Source organism: Argentina silus, assembly GCF_951799395.1.
Source record: "Argentina silus genome assembly, chromosome: 12".
Lineage (NCBI taxonomy): Eukaryota > Metazoa > Chordata > Actinopteri > Argentiniformes > Argentinidae > Argentina > Argentina silus.
Genome location: NC_139666.1, coordinates 8115084 through 8141436, shown reverse-complemented (window position 1 = coordinate 8141436; position 26353 = coordinate 8115084). Strand labels below are relative to the sequence as shown.

At 41.5% G+C, this 26353-nt stretch overlaps 1 protein-coding gene across 1 annotated transcript in view; it reads left to right on the top strand.

Annotated features, from left to right (window-relative positions):
* Window positions 1–3160: 3160 nt before the first annotated feature.
* The window catches only part of pth2ra (parathyroid hormone 2 receptor a), a gene marked incomplete at its 3' end in the record, with an annotated part of 28201 nt that continues 5008 nt past the window's right edge, over window positions 3161–26353 (top strand). The window contains exons 1-9 of the mRNA XM_083681532.1: window positions 3161–3236; window positions 4776–4886; window positions 5596–5717; window positions 6086–6183; window positions 8790–8973; window positions 14093–14246; window positions 18452–18512; window positions 21191–21257; window positions 25176–25270. Coding sequence (XP_083537658.1) covers window positions 3173–3236; window positions 4776–4886; window positions 5596–5717; window positions 6086–6183; window positions 8790–8973; window positions 14093–14246; window positions 18452–18512; window positions 21191–21257; window positions 25176–25270 — 956 coding nt within the window. The 5' untranslated portion in view covers window positions 3161–3172. The remainder of the gene's footprint in view (window positions 3237–4775; window positions 4887–5595; window positions 5718–6085; window positions 6184–8789; window positions 8974–14092; window positions 14247–18451; window positions 18513–21190; window positions 21258–25175; window positions 25271–26353) is intronic.

Below are 26353 nucleotides of genomic sequence, written 5' to 3'. Positions count from 1 at the left end.
TTTAGTCTATCTGTGAAAATAATTTTTTCTGTCCATTTATAATTTCATCTGCAGGCGCAATTATCTTATTCAATTAGAGACGAGACACTAACAACAATGTTGCCATTTTTAATTCCACTGTATTGTATACACTGACTCTTAATAAGTGGTTACATGCAGAGCCCTAAGCTTTTCCATATAATTACATTCCTGGTATTTACCAAAAGTAACAAAATGAGATTGAGACAGTCTAAAATAGGAGGTATGATGCGTCGAATTATGAATCCTGCAATTACTGCACATGTAATTACCTGCGCACACAGTCCCTTGTCCCTACACTTATCAGCAGCATACATTAGCCTCCTTCTTCTGAAGCTTAAATGCATGTCGACACACATATATGCCATTTAGCTAATAATAATATATACCATTTAGCTGACGCTTTTATCCAAAGCGACTTACATTGCAGTGAGTGCATACATTTCAGTATATATGGTCCCAGCAGGAATCAAACCCGCAACCTAAGCGTTGTTAGCGCCATGCTCTACCAACTGAGCCACAGAGGACCACATGGTACGGTATTATCTCTGCAGACACACTAGGATAGGCCTATGCCTATACATGCATATACTATGCATATACATACATATACTATGCATATACATACATATACCTATGCATATACAGCATATAGGCTGCAGATAAATATTATGTAACTGCTGGCCACTTCTGAAACCTGCTATTTCCTCTGACAGAATAGTGACGGTGTCTCTTGAAGAATTCACTCACCCTGAGTCTATTGTACTGTGTATGAACTCAGCATGACCCCCTTCTAGACGGATGATAATTATATTCAGGGGACTGGATAATGCTGTTGACACTCACTTGTAACATACTCTTGTGCTGGGCGATACTCTATTCTTGCATGAAGTGGCTGCTTGATTGTTGTTGCTCTGTATTAGCAGTTGAGGTAGATGGGTAAATGCAACTGTATAGGCACTACACAAGACAGATACACCAGCAGCCTCTTTGTTATCACATACATTCCCAGTCCCTCTCAAACCCCATCTTTATCACAACAAAATAAAATCACATTACAACATGGCACTTGTTCTATCAGCCATTACGTACCTGTAGTGCAAACACAGTGTCCACTCATCTGAGCTGTTGTGCCTCTGGGCAGCTGAATGAGCAACCTGTTATTGTGGTCTCTGTATGAGTAGCCTCGTCCCTCCAACCAGGTAATACCTGTTGCACTAAAGAGCAACATGAGCTATTTACTCTGAAGGCAAACAACTGTCCTCGGGACTCAGCTTGCAGGGGTGAATACTGTGTTAATGTAACATGCTTCAAGGTGATCCCTTCAAGGTGATAATGGTTAGATTGCAGGCTGTCAGTAAACTGTCAAAGATCTCTCTGTAAAAACATTATATACAGTTCAAAGGAGTGAACATGAGACAGAGAGATGTGTGGATAAGAAAATTAACTACGGTATGTATTGACTAATTGGACTTTTGAGGTTCATACAACTCAAGTTATACAAGTCATTCACATTCACTTATGACTAGTTCACAAATCAACTCAGAAGTACTGTGGGTAGAAAGGGATTTGAAGAGACCAGGACATAGGAAAAGAGCCTCATACTCAACAGTCTAGCCTCCCAGCCTCTATGACGCGCATGTTCATGAAGTCTAACAATGTAAGCCCACAATATGTTTGGCAAAGTCAAATTCCTTTTTCGTGAGGTAATGATTTTGAATGGCGTATCGTTTGAACGTTTGTTAAATATTTTCGGTGAGATTTTGAAAGGAAGCAATGCTGGCTTTAAAGGGGCAAAGCGGTCACCCCACTACTTTCTTTGGTAAACAGCTGAGGGACAGGGCTGGAGTGTAACCACTCTCAAATTCATAGAGGGAACTATGGAAGCCCGTCAAGAGTGACCAGCAATGCAGTAAGATAATTGAACTTAGCTCATGAGGCATTTATAAGTTACAGTATATTCTTCAAGAATCAATGGCTATATATCATTAATTTAAAAGTCAAAAAATGGATGTACCAATCCCAGATTGCCCCTTTAAGGACATAGCTTCCCCATACCTCCTCACACTAGTTCTCTGGACCGCAGCTGCCTCCTCCACAATGACCTCCATGTCTATAAGCAACACGACTTGAGATAAGAGAGAGGGTAAAACTCACAAACAACATCATTAAACCCTGCTGTGAAATTCCCATTAGGAACCCTAATATAGTGTACTGTGTTGATTAGAGCTAGGAATTACAACACTCTGTCTTATGGAGACCTCACTTGAGAGTGACCCACTCTGAAATGCAGTGCCCTTCGTAAGTAATGGGACAGTGAAACATCTTTCCTTTCCATGCTTGATTTGGACAATATATGAATCTGGCCCATTACTTTTGGTGACCTGAAATATAATATAATATAAAAAGTGTTTTTATTTCTGAATGGTGAAACCAACAGGGTACAAACATACCCTTAAATAAAAGCTATACTTTAACCTCATAGTTTGATTTAAAATCCAAACCTTTGGAGTATAGAGCCAAAAGAAGAGACATTGTTTCACTGTCCCATTACTTACACATGGCACTGTAATTGCTAGCTCTTCTGGTGTCCTGCTAATTACAGAAAACTATGGAGATAGAATTTCTGTGACAGTTATCGTGGGAAGAAAGTGGCAACATGTGGATTGTATCCGTCTCATTTATTCAGGTGTGATGTAGCAAATGATCTTGTGTGACAGTTGCGAGCCCTCAGGTAATCATCATGTGAATCATGTGATGAATCAAATGAGATGGTGATTGGCCCGTTGGGGTCACAAATGTCAAAAGAGATTCATACAGCGAAGAGCTCAACTATTTGTGCTCACAGAAATCAAGTGAAATTAAATAAAACTTGATAACCATGTTTTCACAGGTTAACATCCGATGTTAACGTCCGATGACTCGTTCCTGTCGCTGTTAACGCAGTCCGCAATAAACAAGTTTGCAATCAACAAACTTGTTTATTGCGGACTGCGTCAGCAGTGACAGTACGTTAACATTGGACGTTAACCTGTGAAGACATTAGCCAACCATTCATTCATCTCAGTCATATACCTTTCACACTGTGCAAGACTCACACCAGCCAATGATCTGTCCTCCACAGGTGGGATCTGATCTCACCGCCCGGGAGCAGATGTACATACTATATGACATCAAAGTCCAGTGTCACCAGAACCTCTCTACCCGCGACCCTGCAGGTATAGTACTCGGACAGGGCATTAAGACTGACACCAAAAACACACACAAGTCTTTGTATCTGTGGTGGTCTGTGGTTGTGTAAACACTGCTGTAGCTAGGCAGAGAGATCAAAAGAACGAGACTTCCCTGGAAACTATATGTGTTGTGGGCAGACCTGGGTTCAAATAGTATTTGAAATGTCCCTGACTGAGTTTGCCTGGCGCAATGGAACCAACACAACGGACTAAATTATACCTTCAATAGAACATCTCTGTTGAAGGCTCTTTTTGGTCTAAAATCTGTGTCTGGGAAACGGGCAATTTACAATACTACTTCTACACCCAGGCCTGGTGATAGGCTACAATTGAACAATCAATAATCTGCCACCTCACTTTCTCTCTGAGGTGAATACATACAGGACACGTACAAGGAAATAAAGCACACTGCTGCACACCCAATTTCTAAGAGGATGTTTTGTGAAGGCATTTCAAATCAGCCTGATGATGGATCTGTGATGCATTCATTAGTCATGCTTGAGAGACTTTGTCTGTGTCCCCCTCTACCCTACAACTCCATACCTGTCTAACCCTGTTGCTTATTTGATTCATCACTCATCTTTTAGAGCTTTTATCTGTGCAAATTTGTTGCAGATGAAAGCAAGAAAACATTGCTTCCTGGGAACAACATGAAGTTCTCTTTGTTGCTCACTTTCTCTTTCTGACTAACTCAGAATTGATTCCACGGCAGCATCCAGTAATGACTTGAGCTGGCAACTCAAGTTGGCTACAAAGCTCCTGGGTTAACAGCGCCCAATTTTCCTTCGAACAAAAATGTAAAAGATATTAATCAAAACACTTGATATTCTAGACGGCATCTTCTCGATTTTCTCTGGTCAGTCATGCATGCATTCTCAGGTAGACACAGCTAACCAGAGAAGGCATTGATCTGATACTCTTCAAAAGCAACCACATTTTTAATGTGCGCACTTTCCTTTCCAATTAGCTTTTCCCATGACCTAACTGTTTACAAAGCTGACAGTCTGACTAACTGAATCTGACCAATGATTGGAAATCGATCTCTGAATCGCCTCTCTTGCCCACTGGCGAATTAAAGTGAATAGTCTCCTCTACTACAGGAACAATGTAGTAGAGGAATGTACACTGTGTAATTCAATGTCTGTGTTCTGAGGAATTCAATAACTACTATCTTTAAAGGCATGCTTATTAATTGTGCAAAAGTAGTCTAGGTAGGTGAAGATACAGCATACTGTGTATAGACAGCAGTGGGATTTATGTATTACAAACACCCCCTGAGGTAAATAGAGATCTATTTAACAAGAAAAAGAATGCACGCACGCACGCACGCACGCACACACGCACGCACGCACTTACACACGCACTTACACATACACACACACATACACACACACACACACAATGAGAACATTCCAGTCAAGGACAAAGTGTGCGCCTCTGTGAAAAGTTTTTCAATGTCTGTGATTGGATGAGATGAATGAATAGCCAATTGAGTGACGTTTTTTCTGCCCCCTCCTCCTCCAGATGACCTTTGCCCCCCAGGATGGGATGGCCTCATCTGCTGGCCTCAGGGTTTCCCTGGAGCTGTTACCAAAGTCCCCTGCCCCAGCTATGTGTACGACTTCAACCACAAAGGTAACACCCAAGGCTTTTTAAAGGGAGCCGTGTAACAGATCTGGCATATTGGGCGTTTATTTACAATAGAGAGATGAAATGCTTTGCTGTTTTTTGATAAAAACACAATTCACACAAAAATGATACAGACAAAGCATATTGTAAATCAAGGGAGTGGCATACAGTACCAGTCAAAAGTTTGGACACACCTTGCCAAGAGTGTGCAAAGCTGTCATCAAAGCAAAAGGTGGCTACTTTGAAGAATCTAAAATATAAAACATATTCTGGTTTGTTTAACACTTTTTTGTTTACTACATAATTCCATATGTGTTCCTTCATAGTTTTGATGTCTTCAATATTAATCTACAATGTAGAAAATAATAAAAAAAATAAAGAAAAACCATTGAATGAGAAGGTGTGTCCAAACTATTGACTGGTACTGTATATCCTTATTGTACAACAGCTCTGGTACCTCTCTGTTTGCTAGGGTATTATACCCCCTGTTTGATAGAGCATTAACATGCTGTTACATAATACTGTACATAGTAATAGAAGGATACTAATTCTTCTTCCACCTGTGTTATTACACAAACTGCTCAAGTCCATATACAGTACCATGTAATTACCTAATTACTATGTACTATGTACTACACAGGTATACTGGCAACCTTCTAGTGTTACCTTCTCTATTGTTACCTTCTCTATTGTTACCTTCTGTATTGTTCTCCAGGTCAGGCGTACAGGAGGTGTGATGTGAATGGTTCCTGGGTGTTTATGGAGAGCTTGAACAGGACGTGGGCCAACTACTCAGAGTGCCTTGGGTTTCTCCAGCCAAGCAACGAGGGAGAGAAAGTAAGTACCGTAACGCAACTGATTTACCCCCCTCCAACCCCCCCCCCCCCCCCACACACACATACGCAAACACACACACACACACACACACACACACACACACACACACACACACACACACACACACACATACAGTATACACATACAAACGGACGCACCCACCCACCCACCCACCCACCCACCCACACACACACACACACACACACATGCTCACATAAGCCTCACCATGTAAACACTTGGCTACAATATCTGTGACTGCTTTTATACATCCATCTACTGTCTATCTTCCCACTGGGACCACATATACTGAACACTGCATGCAAACCGCTTTAGTCAGCTAAATGGCATATGTTATTCTCTCTCCCCAGCAGGACTTCTTTGAGCGGCTGTATGTTATGTACACAGTCGGCTACGCTTTGTCCTTCAGCTCCCTTCTAGTGGCCATCGCCATTATAGGATACTTCAGGTAAGAGGGCATATGTGAGTAAGCATATGTGAAGAGTGCATGATGAATCAATGGTGTCAGTAGGCCACCCAACACTGAGAATAGGAGTTGAAGACTGATCCAGAGAGGGTAGGGGGACGGGAAAGAGAGGGTGGGTGGAGAGACAGAGAGAGAGAGAGAGAGAGAGAGAGAGAGAGAGAGAGAGGGAGAGAGAGAGACAGAGAGAGAGAGAGACAGAGAGAGAGACAGAGGGAGAGAGAGAGAGACAGAGAGAGAAAGAGAGAAAAATAGCAACTGGCTGTGCATTGCAGTGTGAAATCACATTTGACAAAATGGAAATGCAGCCTGCAGAGTAATCCAAGATCCAAGTGAATACAATGACTATAACAAAAAGCCTCCCAACATTGAGCTCAAGCATATGAAATAAAGGATAAGGATTCAACATAGTCCACATGGAAGCCTGTTGAGAAAGGCCTTCTTTAAAAGGATTAACCAAAATACCCAAAACACGCCCCGAAACCAAGCAACAAAAAAAAGCCGAGCTTTTTTTTTGCTAAAAGTTTTCATCCGTTTCTTTCTATGGGAATATATTATGTTTTGTCATTTTCCTTTTGTAGACAGAAAAAGTGACTAAATGAGTGAGAATTGCTTTGTAGTCTTTGTAGCCACTACAAACATCATTAGTATGGGCACTGTTGACATATATACTGAAAAATGTAGGCACTCACTGCAATGTATGTCGCTTTGGATAAAAGTGTCAACTAAATATCATATTATTATTCTATATTATTATATTGTTGAGAACGTTGACCCAACTGATCCAAGAGTTCAAAATATATTCATAATTGAAGCCAGTTCCTTTTGTACAGTAGATGACTTAATTAAATCAACACTTCAAAGCAGAATTTGAGACATCTGAGACAGTGTTGTCTCAGCATCTGAGACAGTGTTGCCTCAGATGCTGTTGTTGTCTCGTCAAGCACCAATCACAACAACATCAACTTGAAGTGAGCTCCTAATGGGGTGGCTGTTTTGCACTTTAAAGCTGTAATGACTGTGGACCAAAGCAGAGGACTCAATCACACAATAAAAGCTTAATCCAAAAGAATAATCCTTTAATTCCATAAAAAGGGTTTCTTTACACAGGTAGACAATTCGTAGAGAGGCAGATATCCAAAAAGGGTGTAGGCAAGGCAGGCTACGGTACACGGGAGAAGGCAAAAAGGCGAAGTCAAAAAACACTCAAAACCATGAAAACTAGACACGAGGGAAATTGCTGGGATGTATCGACACAGAGGCACAATAGACAAACTGGCAACAAAACAAAGGAACACACAGACTAAATACACAGGGAATGATGATGAGGAACAGGTGAAATCAATCAGGGCAGCATAAACAATTACATAGGCGGGAAACACACATGGGCAGGTAGTGAAGTGTCTGGAACGAGAGACAAGGTGAGAGACAAAAAATAAACAGGGAACAAAAATTGAATAACATGAAACAAAGACAAAGAAACGAATGAACAAGATGAGACAAACGAGTAACAAAAGCCCAACACAGGAAGACAGCGTCCCTAAAGTGTTTGTGTTCTGTGGGGAGATGAAGTTGAAGCATACAGTACATCAGTGCATATGCAGGTACACTTAGGGTGTACATTTGCTTGTGTATTGTCAGATAGGGACATTTTCTTGTATATTCTTGTCAGTTAGGGATATTTGTTTGTGAATTCCTGTCAGTTGGGGAAATTATCATGTTGGTACTTAGACTTTTCTCTCCGGTAAGCAGGCGGGCTGATGTTGTGGCTGCACTATCAAGCTCTATAATTGTGACAAAGAGGCTTGGAATATAATGGCCAAGACTGAATGTTCTGTTTGGTTGTGTGCATCCCAATCCCTCCTATGCTCTACACCGCACAATGTACCTCACACAGACGCTGTATTCATATTCAGTCATTAGTAGGAAGTGGCTAACTACTGGAGCGTACATGAATTAATAGGCTCAAAGTACGGCCATTACCAAATCCTGCAATATTTCATACTTAGCCATCGACCGACCACCCTGAGATAGTATGATTAAACAGCTTGTGACACACTTCAGCACCTAATTATTATGTTGCCAGCGTCCCCTGGCCTTGTTTGATATGAGGCCCATGCTTGTGCTCCAAGTGCAAGTTCCCCAGAGAGAAGGAGAGGTGAAAGCTACCAGACAGCTCTTCTTGAGAAAGAGAGACATGTCTTTATTTAGAATGATTCCAGAGGGGAGTAAAGACTCTATTTCTTCTAAATGGAGCTTTTGAATAGAGAAGGAGATGGAGAGACTGTGGAGAGAGCACTCAGAGAATGACTCCTCTGCCGCTGGCATCAATGTGAGTGATGGAGGTTTAATACAGTATTGTGGCTGGGAGAAGTATAATGTCAGTCTAGATCTGTAATGTTCTCTGTACTGTACAACAGTTCTCAGGCAACACTTGGAGGTGGGGTCATTTTTGAGTTATCAGCAAAGGTGCGGAAGGTTTTAGAGTTTTTCTCTATCCCCCTGGCGAAGACTGGTCAAACTTCTAGCTCTATTGTGTGAAACCACACATTACCAACCATAATGCCTCATGATTTCTTATTTCCTTCCAGGCGTCTTCACTGTACAAGGAATTACATCCACATTCACCTGTTCGTGTCCTTCATGCTACGAGCCGTTAGCATATTCGTGAAAGACCGGGTGGTTCACGCCAGCGCTGGCCTGCAGGAGTTCGACGCCGTGCTCATGGACAATTTCAAGACTGTCGCCGTGGCGCCCCTTGACAACTCTCAGTATGTGAGTAGCTACAGCTTCCTGTACCTCCCCTCCACTGATGAAGGACTCAATGGTCTCACATGAATCAAGCCTAATATTGCCTATCCAACCAATCACGCTCTTAGCAACAGGCCCTGTTTTTTTTTTCAGTTCACAGTTTCCCTCAACACCACAAAGACACCCATGTTGATCCAGCTGATAGAGCGAATCAGCTAGCTTAATACCCCGTGGCTAGCTTTCAACCAGAAGCCACTTTAAACTCTCTATCCAGAGCCAAGTCCAGCTCGGAAGAAGCTCTGTCTGTTCTCCTACGACTATAGCCAACCTCCTCTGCCCTCTAATTGCTGTATAGACAAAAACAGATAAACAGTTAAACATAGCCATGTGACAAGTAAAGGAGGATAGCTAGACCACAGGGTGCACGTAACGTAGCATGGGCTCTAGTTGCAACAGCAAACCAAGTCACACTCGGGTTGCACACAAATAATTGGACGAAAACAGAAAAACACAGCGTCGCATTCTGTCACTGAATAAACACCAGCTAGTTTGTTGAGTTGTTGCTTCTTTTGAAAAGTTCAAAGTAAATCAAAATAATCGCAAGAAGAGTTGTTTGATTACAGATTGTTTGGTGGTGTACTGTATTACTGGTCCCGGCTGATGCTAGAGCACGCTTTTCACTCGATATGCGACTTGCATGAGCCGGGACTGAAAAATGGATCAAACATCACTTCTTGTGAGTATTTTGACTTAATTCAAACTTTCCACAAGAAAGAACAACACAACGAAGAAGTATGACATCTTGAAGCAGGTTTTTATTCAGCGCTAACGTTTTGTTTTCGGCTATGTATTTGTGTGCAACCCAAGGGTGATGCAGACTCGGGTTGCTGTTGCAACTACTTAGGCTCCTACATCACACAGACCAATGTGTCTCTTCTCTGTCATCAGACAATTGTGAGCCAGATCTGGTTTCGTGATGGCACATATGGCTGAGTGCCGGAAACGGCAAGTATTACATGGGCCAGCCCTAGCTGAGAGCTGGCAATTTGCTGTGGGCCAGCTCTGGTATGAGGAATGTGGCCCTAATACTTTCCTGTAGCTACTGGGCCATCTTTGGTCTGAGTGTGGTTGGGTTGTGGGCCACATCCACATTCTGGCCAAGGTCTGGCTTTTTCATGGCAAAGTTAAGGCTCAGCAATGGCAGCCAGAGCTGGCCCACATCTGACCTGGGGATCACAGTTGTATCTGGGCCTGCTGGTAGAAAACAGACGTGGGCCAGATCTGGGCCATCATTTCTCTGCTGACTGGGTTTTTTTATAGAGGGAAAGCAGTTCAAAGGCAGTGTGTCAGCACAGTGTGGCATAGTACAGCTGGTTCATGTCGTATGTCTTCAACCTACAGCCTCCCGTACAAAACCAGACATACAGGAATTGGTTGTTGTTTCAGTGCTACGTGTGACCTATTGAATAATATTACAGCTCACTTGGGAAGGCCTCATTGTTTTCAGTTAATTAGCAGTTAACCCTCTACTGAGCTTAGTGGACCTCTGTGAGTATACAAATCAAGTTTTTTATTTGGTGCAACAGAATTTTTCTACTGAATTACCCTCTCCCTCTCCTCCTTTATTTCCATTTCAAGTCGTGTGTGTGTGTGTGTGTGTGTGTGTGTGTGTGTGTGTGTGTGTGTGTGTGTGTGTGTGTGTGTGTGTGTGTGTGTGTGTGGGTGTGGGTGTGAGGGGGGTGCAATGAGAAAGAAGAAATGTGTTTATCGTATCAGATGGAGTGGTAGTGGCGATGGCTCATTCTGCTAGCATCCAAAACAAAACACTCGACCGTGCATTTGCGTGTTCACTGACATGAAAAACACACAGGCCGCTTAAATTAGTGTTTTCCCCAAAAGAACCCCTTATCAAATGCCCTTAGCTGTCTGTCTGTCAATCTGATAGAGGAGCTGACCCACAGTGCTTACAGAGACAGATGTCAATGCTGCTAGATTAGAAGGTACTGATGGTGTCTGGCAGAGCAGTGCTCTGATACGTGTGATAAATGACCTACCGTTTGTAATGGTTTTACCTTGTTTTGATGAATGTTTTGATTAGTTTCTTGATGAGATAACAGCTGATACAACGGAAGCTGAGAGAGAGAGAGAGAGAGAGAGAGATACATACAATAACTATGTGGGGAGAAAACAGAGAAGAGTGTGCAAACCCATTAGAGACCCATTAGTTTTGCTAAGGTAGAAAGGACAACACAATCGTAGTAATACCTCTCCCGCACTTGTTGAACTGCATGAACAGTTTGTCTCAGGGCTGTTCACAAGCTGATTATGTGGGTCCACACCTTGGGCTGCTGTTTTAATTGAATTGCATCGTTTAGGTGAATACCTGCCAAGGTCTACACTCCAGAGTGAGAGAGGGTCCATGCCGTTCTTGGCCATGAATGTTTTCATAAAGTGTAAGTGGAGTTACGTCTGATGTGTATTGTCAGATCATGGGTACTAGAATCTATCAAGGACAATTCCAAGGATACGTCTTTTGTTTCCTATCTGCAGGTAGGACATCGGAGAGTTTTCTCTTGTTGCACTCCCACAAAATGCACATGTGCTGTGTCCTTTAAGAGCTGCACTCCTGAATAGAAAAGTACAGTATGTCCCCTACGATCCAATCAGTTTGTCCTTGACCAGTGGTTGGGTTTTAAATTACTTTAACAACAATGTACAGTACCAGTCAAAAGTTTGGCACACCTTGCCAAGAATGTGCAAAGCTGTCATCAAAGCAAAAGGTGGCTACTTTGAAGAATCTAAAATCTAAACATATTCTGGTTTGTTTAACACTTTTTTGTTTACTACATAATTCCATATGTGTTCCTTCATAGTTTTTATGTCTTCAATATTAATCTACAATGTAGAAAATAGTAAAAAATAAAGAAAAACCATTGAATGAGAAGGTGTGTCCAAACTATTGACTGGTACTGTATGTGTACTAATTATGTGTAATTGTCTGGAAATATTGTATTGAATTGTTTCGTTTATTATAATAATATAAGCCATTTAGCTGACGCTTTTATCCAAAGCGACATACATTTCAGCATATATGGTCCCAGCAGGAATCAAACCCACAACCTAAGCGTTGTTAGCGCCATGCTCTACCAACTGAGCCACAGAGGACCACCATTCCTTGAAGTGAAGGCCACGACAAACGGTTACATATGATGCTATTATTATCTGAACAAAGGAGGACAAACAATAACTGAATTATTTCTTCATCTCGGGTTATTTTTACCACAATGTCACAGTCTTTCATTGTTGAACTGGACTCATGTATCAATGACACTTTTGGAGCAATCAGTATATAATAATCTACTCATCAACTCTTGCTGTAATTTCTTCTCTTTTTACCTTAGTTTTTTCTCGACAATTTCCTTTACAATTCAACCTTCTCCAGGAGGCCATTGAACAGGGACATTATCCATTTCAAGTGACTGATTGCTTTATTTCACTGCTCCCCATTATAATGAGCTGCTTGCTAATAAGGAGGATAGATGAGTCACACATATCAAAATGCAAAAAAAAAGTACTATTTTTCCTAGTCAAGATGTCATGATGTAGTTTACGAGCTATATGCTAGTCATATCTAAAGGCTAATTTGTAGCTTTCAAGTACTTCACACGTTTCACACACTAAAAACCTCATTCATTTGGATGGGAGCACATTGTCTTTGAACACGCTGTGCTAATCATCAGCTGAAGCGCAGCTAATAGGCTCATTTAAAAGCACCCTGGCTGCCCAGCTTCTACAGCATATGGCTCGGATCAATGTGATAAGTGCTTGTCAACTTAAACGTAGATTAGAGTTGGATTGGCAACGTGAATCCTGTGGCGCTTCCTCTTTTTCATTTGTTAAACCAATCAGATACACTCACACTGCTGTATGAATTTATAGATGCAGCATGTTTCATGAGTTTCTAATGCTGATTAATGATGCTGTGGATAATGTCTAATTGGAAAGATGGCTCAATGAGGTCTCTCAGAGTCCTGACGTTTGCATCCCAGCCCTGTGTGTCTTGTATAATATATGTCATTTAGCTGACGCTTTCATCCAAAGCGACTTACATTGCGGTGAGTGCATACATTTTTTTTTCTTCCAGTATATATGTCACGATGAGTCTGACATTATACTTACACAAGGAAGCAGCCATTTTCAGAGTCTGTCAATGATAGAGTTCCATCTTGAGAAATGTTACTGGTGCATGATCTAAAAAGTGGTAGTCTGAGTAAATCATTGTGTTGTGGTAACAAATAAACAGCTTCAGCCACCTGTATTTACTTGCATTCTGTAGCTTTGTTCACTCTGCCAAGTGCCCTATACATTCACCTATACTTCAAAAGTCGTCTCAAACTGGTTTCATGAACATGAACATGGTTTCATGAACATGAGTCCAGTGTGCTTCAGTGGCCTTCCCAGTCACAGAATCTGAATCCAGTAGAACACCTTTGGGATGTGGTAGAACGGGAGATTCACAGCTTAAAAGTGTACCTGAAAAATCTGCGTGATGCAATCATGTCATCATGGACCAGAATCTCAAAGGAATGTTTCCAACATCTTGTGCAATCAATGCCATGAAGAATTGAGGCTGTTTTGAGAGCTAAGGAACTCAGTGAAAACTTGAGAAATAAACCCCAGTTGTTATTCTTTCTCATGATTCTTTTTTAATGGTCTCGACATGTCAAATGTGGGCTAATGGGGAAAAAAACAGATTTGGAGAAAATGTCACATTTAAAAGTTTCCACTGTCTCCCTGCTGTGGAGAGCGCACAACCCTTGGCAACCCATGGGATACTGTGAATGATTGTTGCATCCCAGTAATTGCTTGCACTTTCGTTATGAAAAGCAACTGCCATCTCCTCCTTTGCATTTCAGTAAATATTACAAACTGCCGATTTTTGGCACCAGTGAATTGCAGAACCACTTCCTACTTTGAAAGAACTTTGGCACAATTCCTACAGAGAGAACACATCGTTACTTTAAAGGGGGGAAAGGAGGGGAAGACACAAGTGTAAAACCCTGGAAAATTTCCGTTCGTATTCTGAAAAATGTTTATATCAGTATATCATTTGACTTTCTGTCTGTCTCTTTCTCTTCCACAGATCGGGTGTAAGGTGACGGTCTTGTTGTTCATCTACTTCCTGGCGACCAACTACTACTGGATCCTGGTGGAGGGGCTCTACCTCCACAGCCTCATCTTCATGGCCTTCCTCTCTGACACCAAGTACCTGTGGGGCTTCACCCTCATTGGATGGGGTGAGTGGATGGAGTGATGTCATCTTAACACCATAACCTGCAATGGTTTTGATGTGGTTGGTGCATAGGCGCCATAAAGGTCGGTCCACAGGGTCCCCCCCCCCCCCCCCCCGGCACTTCTTAATTCTTAAATCACAGGTCTAAGTGTGTGTGTGTGTGTGTGTGTGTGTGTGTGTGTGTGTGTCTGTCTGTCTGTCTGTCTGTGTGTCTGCCTGTGTGTGTGTGTGTCTGCCTGTGTGTGTGTGTGTGTGTGTCTGCCTGTGTGTCTGCCTGTGTGTCTGCCTGTGTCTGCCTGTGTGTCTGTCTGTGTGTGTGTGTGTGTGTGTGTGTGTGTGTGTGTGTGTGTGTGTGTGTGTGTGCGCGTGCACAGTATGTTTATGTTATCAAACTGCTGGTAAGCACTCATTACATGCCTGCCCACTGAGCCGTCCATCCTTTAGGATCACTCCTCTCATTACTACCCCAGGGTTTCAGGTGTGATGCTCATCCTGGCTTGTCTCTGTGGAATCCCCTGGCATCTAGGTACTATGGAAGGCAATGGTGGTGTACATTAATAAAATATAACCAGGAAGGATATTATACTAAAGTAAGTATACCATAAGTAAAGCAGCAGGAAGGTATAAAAGTATTTGACCACGCGGGATAATATAGTCTTTGACCCAGTTTACGGTATGTTCCATAGCAGCAGTCACATCCATCCGTTTGATGTTGGAACTAATATTCCTTTTGTTGTCTTTGAGACCTTTACCAACTCAGAGGAGAGGACTACCTGCATACACGACTGAAGACCAATAAGACCAATACTGTTGTTGCAGATTGCTTTGATCCTGACTGAGTGTTTAGAGACATTCTTCTATGATATTGTCTTTAATAAACCACCATATGACCAACAGGCCACTGTCAACTCCCCTCTCTACACTGCAGTGAATCATCTTTTTTATCCAGTAGACTTCATAGCAGTTTCTGGCCCACAGCCATCGCCGTGGGGAGTCTGTGATCCTCCATCAAACACAGCAACGTAGCTGCAGCTGAACATTCTGCACAGAAAGCATACTTTGAAACAGCACACTTGACTATCAGCACACTTTGGTACATTTTTAACCTTCATTCTTTTTAAGTGTTAGCGTTTCATGGACTCTCATTATGCGAGTCCTTACAGCTCCACCGCTAGAGGTGTGTGCGCATTAATTCAGACAGTCGGGGGGAGTCATCGCAATCCTGCTCCCTCCTTCTGTTCCCCCTCTCCCCCTCACCACCTCCTCCCTACTCAGCGAGAGCCACAGCCACAGCCACTGTGTTTGTTTTGATTTCCTCTCTCTTAAAGTGTTTTTATTCATGAGCCACTCTCCTTTGATATGCTCACCCTGGTAGCATGAGCAGCACGAGAGACACCTTTTAAAATGCAGATTTCTTTTTTTATTGGGGAAAAGGATACAGTCAAAAAACTGGATACACAAAACTGGATATAGTTTCAAGGAACTGTATGGTGGTTGCTTGTGTGTGCACACACAGGCAACACACACACACAAGCACACGAACGCACGCGCACGCGTGCACACACACACACGCACACACGCACACACACACACACACACACACACACACACACACACACACCTCGGTCCTCAAACTCAATCAGTGTGATCTTGCCTCTGGTCAAGCGAGACAGGGAATGACAACAGAAATCTGTGTCAACCTTTGTAATTACACTGTGGAGTGGCTTACCTAATGATGGGTTCCCTGGGTTTACAGCAATGCAAATTGTTGTGTTATGTAAGTGTGTGTCTTAATCTGAGGACCCATTATCTTCAAGCCTTTCCTCACACATTGGCCCCTGAGCATTTTCCATTTTGAATTTCTGAGGGATCTCCTAAAGGTGCAATATTTAACAAGCTTTCTAAAAATCAAATGGTCCTCTGTGGCTCAGTTGGTAGAGCATGGTGCATAGGTTGTGGGTTCGATTCCCGCTGGGACCATATATACTGAAATGTATGCACTCACTGCAATGTAAGTCGCATTGGATAAATGCGTCAGCTAAATGGTATATATTATTATTATTTGTATAAGTGTCTAGTGTGCGACCCCTAGGTTTGTTTACAATTGGCCAGGTGTTGGTGTTCTAGGGGAGTGGACTCACAGATTTTTGCCCATCTGTCTCTGGTGGCTGCCAATTCAAATCGTGCACTCATGCAGAAACATAACAGCTAATGTCCGACACTGCAAGTCAATTTCGGGGGTTATATTATTATCAGGAAGGATGTTGTTGTCTGGAACTTCAAACTTCAAATTTCACCCCTGTGGATAGAGCTAGCATATTTCCAACAGACTTACGCCAGTAGACTTATGCTATTGATTTGCTGAATAATCCAGGAAAATCATCAAGTATATGGTGAAATTGCCATCTTGGGTAATTTCTCGTCAAAATCATGCTGCGGTTTGAGTGGGAGGATAATTAGAAAAGACATCGCCAAAAATATTTACATCCAATAATTACTGTATGTGGATGAAAATATTGATGTGCAAATCAAATCGGGCTTATGATTTGACTTTTGATTAGTTTGCAACAGTTACACAAGCAGTTATCAACTCTCACCTTGAATCAGTGAGTTTTTCAGTAAAGCAAATGAAAGGTAGAACTCCCCCTCAGACAGAACCATGTACAGTACCAGTCAAAAGTTTGGACACACCTTGCCAAGAGTGTGCAATGCTGTCATCAAAGCAAAAGGTGGCTACTTTGAAGAATCTAAAATATAAAACATATTCTGGTTTGTTTAACACTTTTTTCTTTACTACATAATTCCATATGTGTTCCTTCATAGTTGTGATGTCTTCAATATTAATCTACAATGTAGAAAATAATTTAAAAAAAATAATAAAGACAAACCATTGAATGAGAAGGTGTGTCCAAACTTTTGACTGGTACTGTATATGATAGAACTGACACTAAAAACAATACTGTAGCATATGAATACTGCTTTTTTTGCACTTCTGGTTAGACGCTAACAACTTCGTTGTCTCTGTACTTGTACTCTGCACAATGACAATAAAGTTTAATCTAATCTAATCTAATCTATTATGAACAGACACATCACAGACAATCAAAACACAACACATACCACAGCTACTGTGTGTATATGGCTGCTGTTAGCTTGGCTTCATCTGCTTGAGGGGAAAATGAGGACTTAAAATGGATGTTATCCCTGCAGGCCATCTCCATGCTCCAGATTCAGACTGGAGGACCTTACAAGAAGTAGTACTGTAGCTTTAACAACATTACGGCAGCTGCCAAGAAATTGACTGTATACTGTTTGTCACGACTGCCTGCTTTCTCTGTTCTCCTGAACAACATATTGCAGATGGACTCCCATCCCACCCAAACAACAGCCTAGTCATTTCTCATTGTTTGCGTCACTCGGCTTTTAGTGAGTCATTACAGCAGATTCGGTTCCTGTATATTCAGTATCTAGGATACAGGAACTGAATCTAGTCAACAAGCTCTGTGAGACGCGCGAAAAACACTTATAAACTAATGAAGACTTGGAAAACAGAAAAACTTTGAAGGGAAAAGATGTAACACTGTATGATTAATAATGATTAATAATGATTAATGATGATTTGCTCATCCCTGCATATCAGACACTCATCCCAGATCCTACATTTACAGTAAGAATCCCATTATGTTACGACCATGCAGTTACAAGAAATATAACAAAAAATACTACAAAAGTTTACGAAAGGTAGGATACCTGATGTTGATGACTCAAGGCTGGGTGTTGTCAACTATGTACATGAACATTAACATTAAAGTGATGTCTATGTGAAAATCTGGTCATGAGTACGTCTTGCTGTTTTAACATAACTGTTAGCGCACAATATTACATTGAGGCAAATACTGTAGGAAGAATGAGTGTTGCATATCAATACAAAATAATAGAATGCAGTTGTTAAAAGATTGCTTCCCACACAGAAGCACATAACTAAATTATTGTTTCCACCACATCGGTCTACGCTAATGATAACAATCAGATGAATCACTTTCTTAGAAAAATAAAGTTTCCATATATATTGTTATATTGTAATAAAGTTATTTCTATATATATTGATTTTCTGAGGTTGTACTGTTTCTGATTTGTTCCTTTTATGATGAGCTTTTTTAAACGTTGCCAACAACTGATTGTCGATTCTATATTCATGACCCATTACAGGTGTTCCTGCTCTCTTCGTCGCAGCATGGGCAGTCGTCCGGGCAACCCTGGCGGATGCAAGGTGAGACGCCCCCTACACATTCAAATGTATGCAGGCCATGGCTATCCCCAAGCACTCCTTTATCCAGATGGAACACTCAAGCCATGGCTATCTCAACTCAAGCACCTCTTCCGAGGTCCTGAATGAGAACGCTGCGTTTCATATGATAAAATATAAAAAATAAAAAATAAAATCATTTGTGAGTGTTCCAACCAGTAGCAAGAGCACATTGTGTCTGTATGCAAGAGCACGGTGCCTCTGTATGCATCCATTATCTGCTCCACAAGCAACCTTCTGGAAGTGTCTATGTGAAGAGAAAGCTGCTTTGATCAATTAGAACTCATGTGCTCTGGTCACGTCTTGTCAGGTCTAATACGGCGTTCTGTACTAAGATAGGGTTAGAAATCCAACACTGATGAAGCCTAGTTAGGAGAGGATAGCATAAACTTTAATGTCCCTGGAGGGGAAAATTGTCTTGCATGCATCCAATAAATAAGGATGCAAAAGTATGCTGTTGAATGGATGGTAAATGTCTTTCTAAGTATAGTAATTATATGGGCTATCGAACAGTATTATGTGTTGAGTCATTATGAGTCAATTATGTGTTGCCTCATTGACTCATCGTGCTGTGAGGAGCCATTTGCACAAGCAAACTACTGTATGTACCAGACCGAAATGAAGGCTTGGTAACACGGCCTTGATATCCGTAATGAGGGGTTGCCAGTTAGCGGTTAGAGTTATACCCATTAGCAGTGGGTCGTGTATGTGCAGAGGCACCAGGTCTCACCGAGGCCTATCATATAAACCTCAACAGAGCGGGCGGGGGATACTTATTCCCCGCCAGGGGAGGTTTGGTGTGTTTCCTGAACCTGTCTGGGAAAGTATATGGTCCTCTCAGAGCTGCTTTCATCAAGTATTCAGAAAGGTAGCTGCTAGCTAAAAGGTGCACTGCCTTCCAAACTGTTTCCGCTAGACTAGAGTGGAAGACCACTGCCAGGTTGTTCCAGGTAGGTTCCCTCCCCAGGTAGGTCCCCCCCCCAAACTGTTGTCAATTAACCATAGCCACAAATGGAGCAAATACCATCTTATGCTATACTGTATGTAAATACAAACCTATCAGGAACCATGCCGAACTCTTGAGCTTTTCATCACAAGAGAGCTACATAAAGCTGTCCTAATGATTTAATGTTCAGAAGCAGTCATGTCAGTTGATATTACACAGTATCGTCAGGCGCTGAGGTAAGCCACGCTAGAATGCTCGTCTCAACCTAGCCAATTATAGAGCCAAAAAACAGACTGTGTCATCGCAATGAAAAGGCAGCTAACAACAATCTGAAACCAGCTGTGCGTGAATCCTTTATGTTTGTTTGTCATGACAAATAATTAATTTCTGTCTGACTCCTCCTCGCGCCCTCTTAAAGAGCAGGAGCAGGGAATTAAAAATCTCAATGGTAGCTCATGAAATCTGACAGTGCCTGTGCCACCAAATTAAGGTATTTGTCACTCTAAGCACTAAATGAGACTGGGTGGGTGCTGCTCTCTCTTTACCTCCTTCCTTTCGTCTTCAGTGTTTCATTAAGCCGCTTTTAATTGTTTTTCCTCACTTATCTTCTCCAGCAACCTTCGGGAAGCGTCTGGCGTAAGAGAAAGCTGCTTGGATCAGTTAGAACTCCTGTCCTCTGGGTTCGTTGAGCCGGGAGGTGCTGTGTTAACACACATCTTGTCAGGTCTAAAACGGCGTTGTGCGTTAAGATAGGGTTAGAAATCCAATGCTGGGGACGCTTAGTGGCGTAGCACACTAATGCACTTACCACGTAATCGCAAGGTTCCTGGTTCGATTCCGACCCTCGACCTATCTTGCATGTCATCCCTCCTCTCTCTCCCATCCATTCTGTCAATCTCCACTGTCTCTATCCCAATAAAGCAGAAATGCCCTCAAAACATATTTTTAAAAAAAAGAAAAGAAATCCAACGCTGATGAAGCCAAGTTAGGATAATATAGGATGATGAACTTTAATGTCCCTGAGGGGAAAATGGTCTTCAACACACACAGTACTGCTGTATACGGTAAAAACACTGTACATTACACACTCCACATATAAACAATGCATCATTGGAGACCTCCATTTGCACAATCTGTATAGAGTGTAACAAAAGCCCCTCTTAGAATCCTATGAGCAGAATGTCAATATGACATCCCATCCTCCTCGGCTCTGAGTCTTTTCAGAGCTACTCAGCCAACGATGGAATAAACACCTCTAAATGGAAAAAATATGCCCGAATGAAAGGATAAACACGTCTCTCAAAAAACACTGAATAAACAGTCTCACAGCCTTGACAGAGCTCAATGGAGCTTTATCTGCTGGGTCTCTGTAGTGGATAGGTAGAGAGAGTCTCCAAATGGAGTTCATTACCTGGAGACCAAGACCCCAAAGAGAATGTCAAGAGCACTTATCAGGCGACTTCTTTTTCTCTCTTCCACTCACTGTGTGTGTGTGTCTCTCTCTCTCTCTCTCTCTCTCTCTATCTCTTACTTCTCTTTCTCTCCATTGTTCCTTCTGTCGACACCTCATTGATTTCTCCACTCCCTCCAACTTCATGCCTCATTTTTTCTCTTTGGCCATCTCTCTGTTTCTTCCTCCTTCTCCTCTTTCCTCCTCTTCTTATTTTCATTTCTCTCTGTTTTGCCATGATTGCAGGTGTTGGGAGTTAAGTGCGGGGAACATTAAGTGGATCTACCAGGTCCCCATTCTGACGGCCATTGGGGTAAGTCTGAGAAAGCGCTTCCTACAGAACATGCAGTCTGTCTGTCTGTCTGTCTGTCTGTGTCGGTGCAGCTGAATGACAATACCTTGCTTTAGAGAAAAACAAATCTACATTTTTCTCCTTAATTTTTCCTTTACTCAGGCCAATTTACAGTACCAGTCAAAAGTTTGGACACACCTTCTCATTCAATGGTTTTTCTTTATTTTTTATTATTTTCTACATTGTAGATTAATATTGAAGACATCACAACTATGAAGGAACACATATGGAATTATGTAGTAAACAAAAAAGTGTTAAACAAACCAGAATATGATTTCTATTTTAGATTCTTCAAAGTAGCCACCTTTTGCTTTGATGACAGCTTTGCACACTCTTGGCAAGGTGTGTCCAAACTTTTGACTGGTACTGTTTAGACTGGTACTGTTTAGGAAGTTCACGTTACATCCATATTAGACTTTTAATGTTCTTCACTTTTCCTTTCATAATGCAGAGTTGCAAACCCCTACGGAGACAGAGACACATATGAAAGTAGGAAGGACAAATTCAGTTTACATTATAATTGCTCTCTCTCTCTTTATCCCCCTCTCTCTTTCTCTCTCTCTGTGCACATTGAGGAGCTGATGAAGTCCCAATTATTCCACAGTCACCACCACAATAAGAACATATTCAAAGTAGTCTCCTATCCTTGGCAGTTACTGTAGTATAGAAGGCCTTGCCATGCATAAACAACAGCATATAAACTCTTTCTCTGTGCAGATTGAGGAGCTAATGAGGTTCCAATTATAGTATAGAAGGCCTAGAAATCCTAATCATGCATAAACAACAGCATAGATCCCACTTGTTACATTCAAAGACCTGGGCATTGTTATATAAGGATATAAACAGGGACATAATCAGTTATTAGCTTGCTTGGTTACTAATTACCTTGGTTACGATTATAGTAGGGGGAACATCGATCGATAGATCGAGAGAGAGAGATTATTTAGCCTGAGGCTACTACCCCATGGGCATTTTTTTAAAAACTGCCTTTTATTAACAGTTTTTTTGTTGTTCCATTGTATAAACGATGTCGATTTACTGTCTTGTGTCAACCATAGAGTGGGTCAACGTTCTAGAATGTGGTAACACCATCATACCATGCTGGTTTATGATTGTCATTAAAAATGAAAGTTTTCATAACATCTCACAGTTGAAAATAATAGTTTTTAAAATGTTGCCTATTACAGGTTTTCTGAAAATGTGACACGGTTGCATGTGGACTGTAAAGGAGATTTTCTACATGGCATTATTCAACAGTCATGATCTAACATTGTAACAAGCTTTCCCATTGATTCCTAACCAAACGGAAGTAAACAAATTATTATAACTTGAATGCTTTACTGAACATTACCTATATGAGTACTTTCTCCATGCACTACGATTGAATAAACACTGTTGTTTATGACACAGTTTCAGATTTTTTAGTACATTGTTCTGTCTGCACTGCCACTGCTGCAACATAATGGTTTTCAGATTGTCCATCAGAGAAATTAGAAAGTTGGGGAAATACTTTCCTTGAGGTTGTAAAGACATTCTGTAACACAGAGAATAGTTGGACATGTTGAACATTTGTAAGAAGAAAATGTTGCAATAGCCTTTTCAGCATGGTCTGAACTGTATCCTCCATTACTACTTTTACTGATTTTGTCTTGTAGACTAAGAAATCCTCACTATGTAATAAAACAGAAGTATATCACACCAACATTAGACAACTATGCAGAAAATACTGAAGTTGTTGAAATATACCTGTAGAAGTAATGTATAATAATAATAATAATAATAATAATAATAATAATAATAATAATAATAATAATATAATATATGCCATTTAGCTGTAGAAGTCAAATAAATCAATGGTTAGTGTAGAATAACTGAAACACTAGATAACAGCTCAGGCCAACTTATGGCAATCTGTGCCTAAGTATCCATTTGGTTAGGAAGTTCACGTTTCGTTAATATTGGACTTTAATGTATTTACATAAATACTGAAGGCAACATTTTAAAAACTATTATTTTCAGTTTGGTACGTTTTTGACTGTTGCACAACTGTGACACAATATTAAATGCCCATGGCTTAGTTAACGTATAACACATATTGTAGACACCTAATCCTGCTGAGGCTGATCACATAGCTGAATAGTTTCAGAAGCAGATGAAAGTGTGATTATGTCTGAATGTCATCCTGGCTATGGGGATGTCTAGCATGACAGAGACCAGCTGGAGAAATGTTCTCTATCAGGAATTCTTTTATCTCTCTTTTTGATTGGAGATCAAATAACACTCTGCCCCCCCCCCCCCCCCCCCCACAGCCTCATGTGTTCACTCTATCAACTCTGCAAAACCATTCTCATGCTGACTGCACTTTGATTTGATAGCAACTGGTACGGAGGAACACTTATCTAATCAGAGGAGACTGTTGCAACACGCTTTCCGTGTGACACTTTGAAGCATTTATCCCTGGGGGGTGTGTGTGTGTGTGTGTGTGTGTGGGGGGGGGGGGGGGCGGATAAGGGTTGGATAAGAGTACAGAACAGTGGATCCGATTATATTGGAGAGATGTGAATGATGCCAAACTAACTGTACTAACTGTATCGTCAATGCAAGATGTATAGTGTACTGTGTACTGTATAGTGTACTGTATAGTGTACTGTATAGTGTACTGTATAGTGTACTGTGTATCCTTATTTGTAATGAGTTCTCTCTCTTCATTGACTTGCAAGGGGGGCCGAGGCACCTTGCAGTGTGTGTAAACATCTACTCACAATTAGTGTGGCTCAGGAAAGGGGTTTTCATCTCGTTATCTCTGTGTCTACAGACGTTTTCAGCCTTCAGCACCCACTGGGTCCCCACTGGGAGCAATGTGTTTTTAGGCTGGAGTATGGCATTTGGAATGGAGGATATAGTTGGAATCTGAGAGAGTGATCTGAATCTATAAGTGCGGTGAATATAGGACCAAAAACACCGGTGGTTTGAAGGAGCTCTGTCTGAGATCAGGAGTAAGCTGTGAAAAGATTATCAGATTCTGAGTTGAGGGAGAAGGATGTTATTCATTTAACAGGTCTAAACTTCCAACATTTGACTTACTCACCTTCGAGAGGTTTGTATTAATGAATGGAAATAGGATATGTGAAACACAGATACACATATAATGTGACCACATTGCTAGACTACCTCTTCATCAGTATCTGGTTTAATTATTGTAATTAGCATGCCTCTTCTCTCTCTCTCTCATACAAAGTGACAGAGAGCGTTCATTCTACAGTATGTTCCGTTCCATAAGGAGCTCCATTGAGAGAGGCCCCCGCTCCTGTCAACAAACTGCTGAAATACTGAAATGGCAATTTGCATTTTGCAATTACTTCATGCCATTGAGTCAAAAGAGATTCAAATAATTCCTGACAGTGTTAAAAATGATACTAAGTGCCTGGTGTTCCAGAGATATGATCGTCTATCATAAAACGAAGAATGACTTCAGTTTATCAGACCGAGTGCGGCAAATGAGTTTCTGTCTCAACACTCAAGTCCAATTTTAAACCTTAATCTCTAATGTTGTATTACACTTGGACTTTTATAACTCGTACTCTAAAGCGGATAATGTCCTGTAGTACCAGAGCCAGAACAAGTGTTTTCACACACTCATGCACACTGTTTGGCCTCATCTATTACTGAAAGGCTAAGATGCCCTCTGACAGATTACCTCTGGCATTGTGAAGCGGTATTAAAGACCTTTTCAGAATGTGTTCAAGACTGTAGGGAACTGAGAGGAGATTAGAGGAAGAAGGAAGGATTTATTTGGAGCAGGGGACTCTCTCCTACCGTCTTCAAGTATCCATCACCGCACTGCTAATGGTCACATTTATATTTTATCTTCTCTTTCAGCTGAACTTCATCTTGTTTGTGAATATTGTAAGGGTGCTGGCGACTAAGATCAGGGAGACCAACGCAGGGAGGTACGACACTAGAAAACAGTACAGGTGGGTGTTTTGTTTGGTTTGTTGTCGCCACTGTGGTATAGATTAGGTTACCATAGAGATCTGTTTTCGGATAACAGTGCTTGAAATTAACATTAACATTAACACTCTAAATTAACTGTGCTCAAGACTACAAGAGATGCTCTGTAGAATTACATTACAAGAGTAGAAGATGTGTTTTGGGCTGCACTAGGGTGGGCTGCACTAGGGTGTGCTGCGATATTAGAGTTTTCATCATTTTTCATTCCTTTTTTTTCGAAAGTAATAGAAGACCAAAAAAACAAAAAACAAAGCTGAACAAAAACAAAAACTTTCTTCATTGGCATTGATTTTGTCCCTCTGTGATTCTTGTTTTTACCTCAGGCTCTTTTCTTGTATGCTTTTATGCTGCCTGACATCTCCCATGTGCCTCTAGAACCCCGAACAGGGATACACCATTAGTCACACAGTGGAGTACCCTCGCTATTTGTTATTCTTACATTATTCATCAGCATTTTCATGTTAAATCCCTATACTCGATCACAATATAGTCAGCTGTTTACCCATTAATAATAACCAGTCGTGGACTAAAGGAGCAGTGCAATTGTTCCATGAAGGTACCAAACAAACCCAGTGCTACTGCTGCTAAAAGCCATGATAATTACAGGACTTTGTCGTTCGGAGGTCTAGGTTATTGGTTATTTTGGAATATTTACGCTGGGGTCCCAGATTGGACAAACACCATGTCACTCAGCAGGGCTAATGAATCTAATAGGCCTGGCCAGCCTGGTCTCTCTGTGCCGCAGCTCGGTAGATGGCTGGGGCTTAGCTCCTTGATGGACCCCAGGTGGCTGGGTAACACCAGAAACAGAGACAGGAGTGGCCATGTTTTATACATTAAACTGAGTCACCTCCTCAGAGCTCTGAGGGGATGGAGTGTTGGCATCCTGCCCTGGAGGCTGGCCCAGTAGTGGGCGTCACTCATGAGTTCACTGATCCACTACGTTGGATGACACCATACTCCCATTTGAATGTGTGCATTTAGAAATGGGGTATAATTATTACCTCAAACACTGAAGGGTTCGTTGGATAGTTGGATCGCCATTA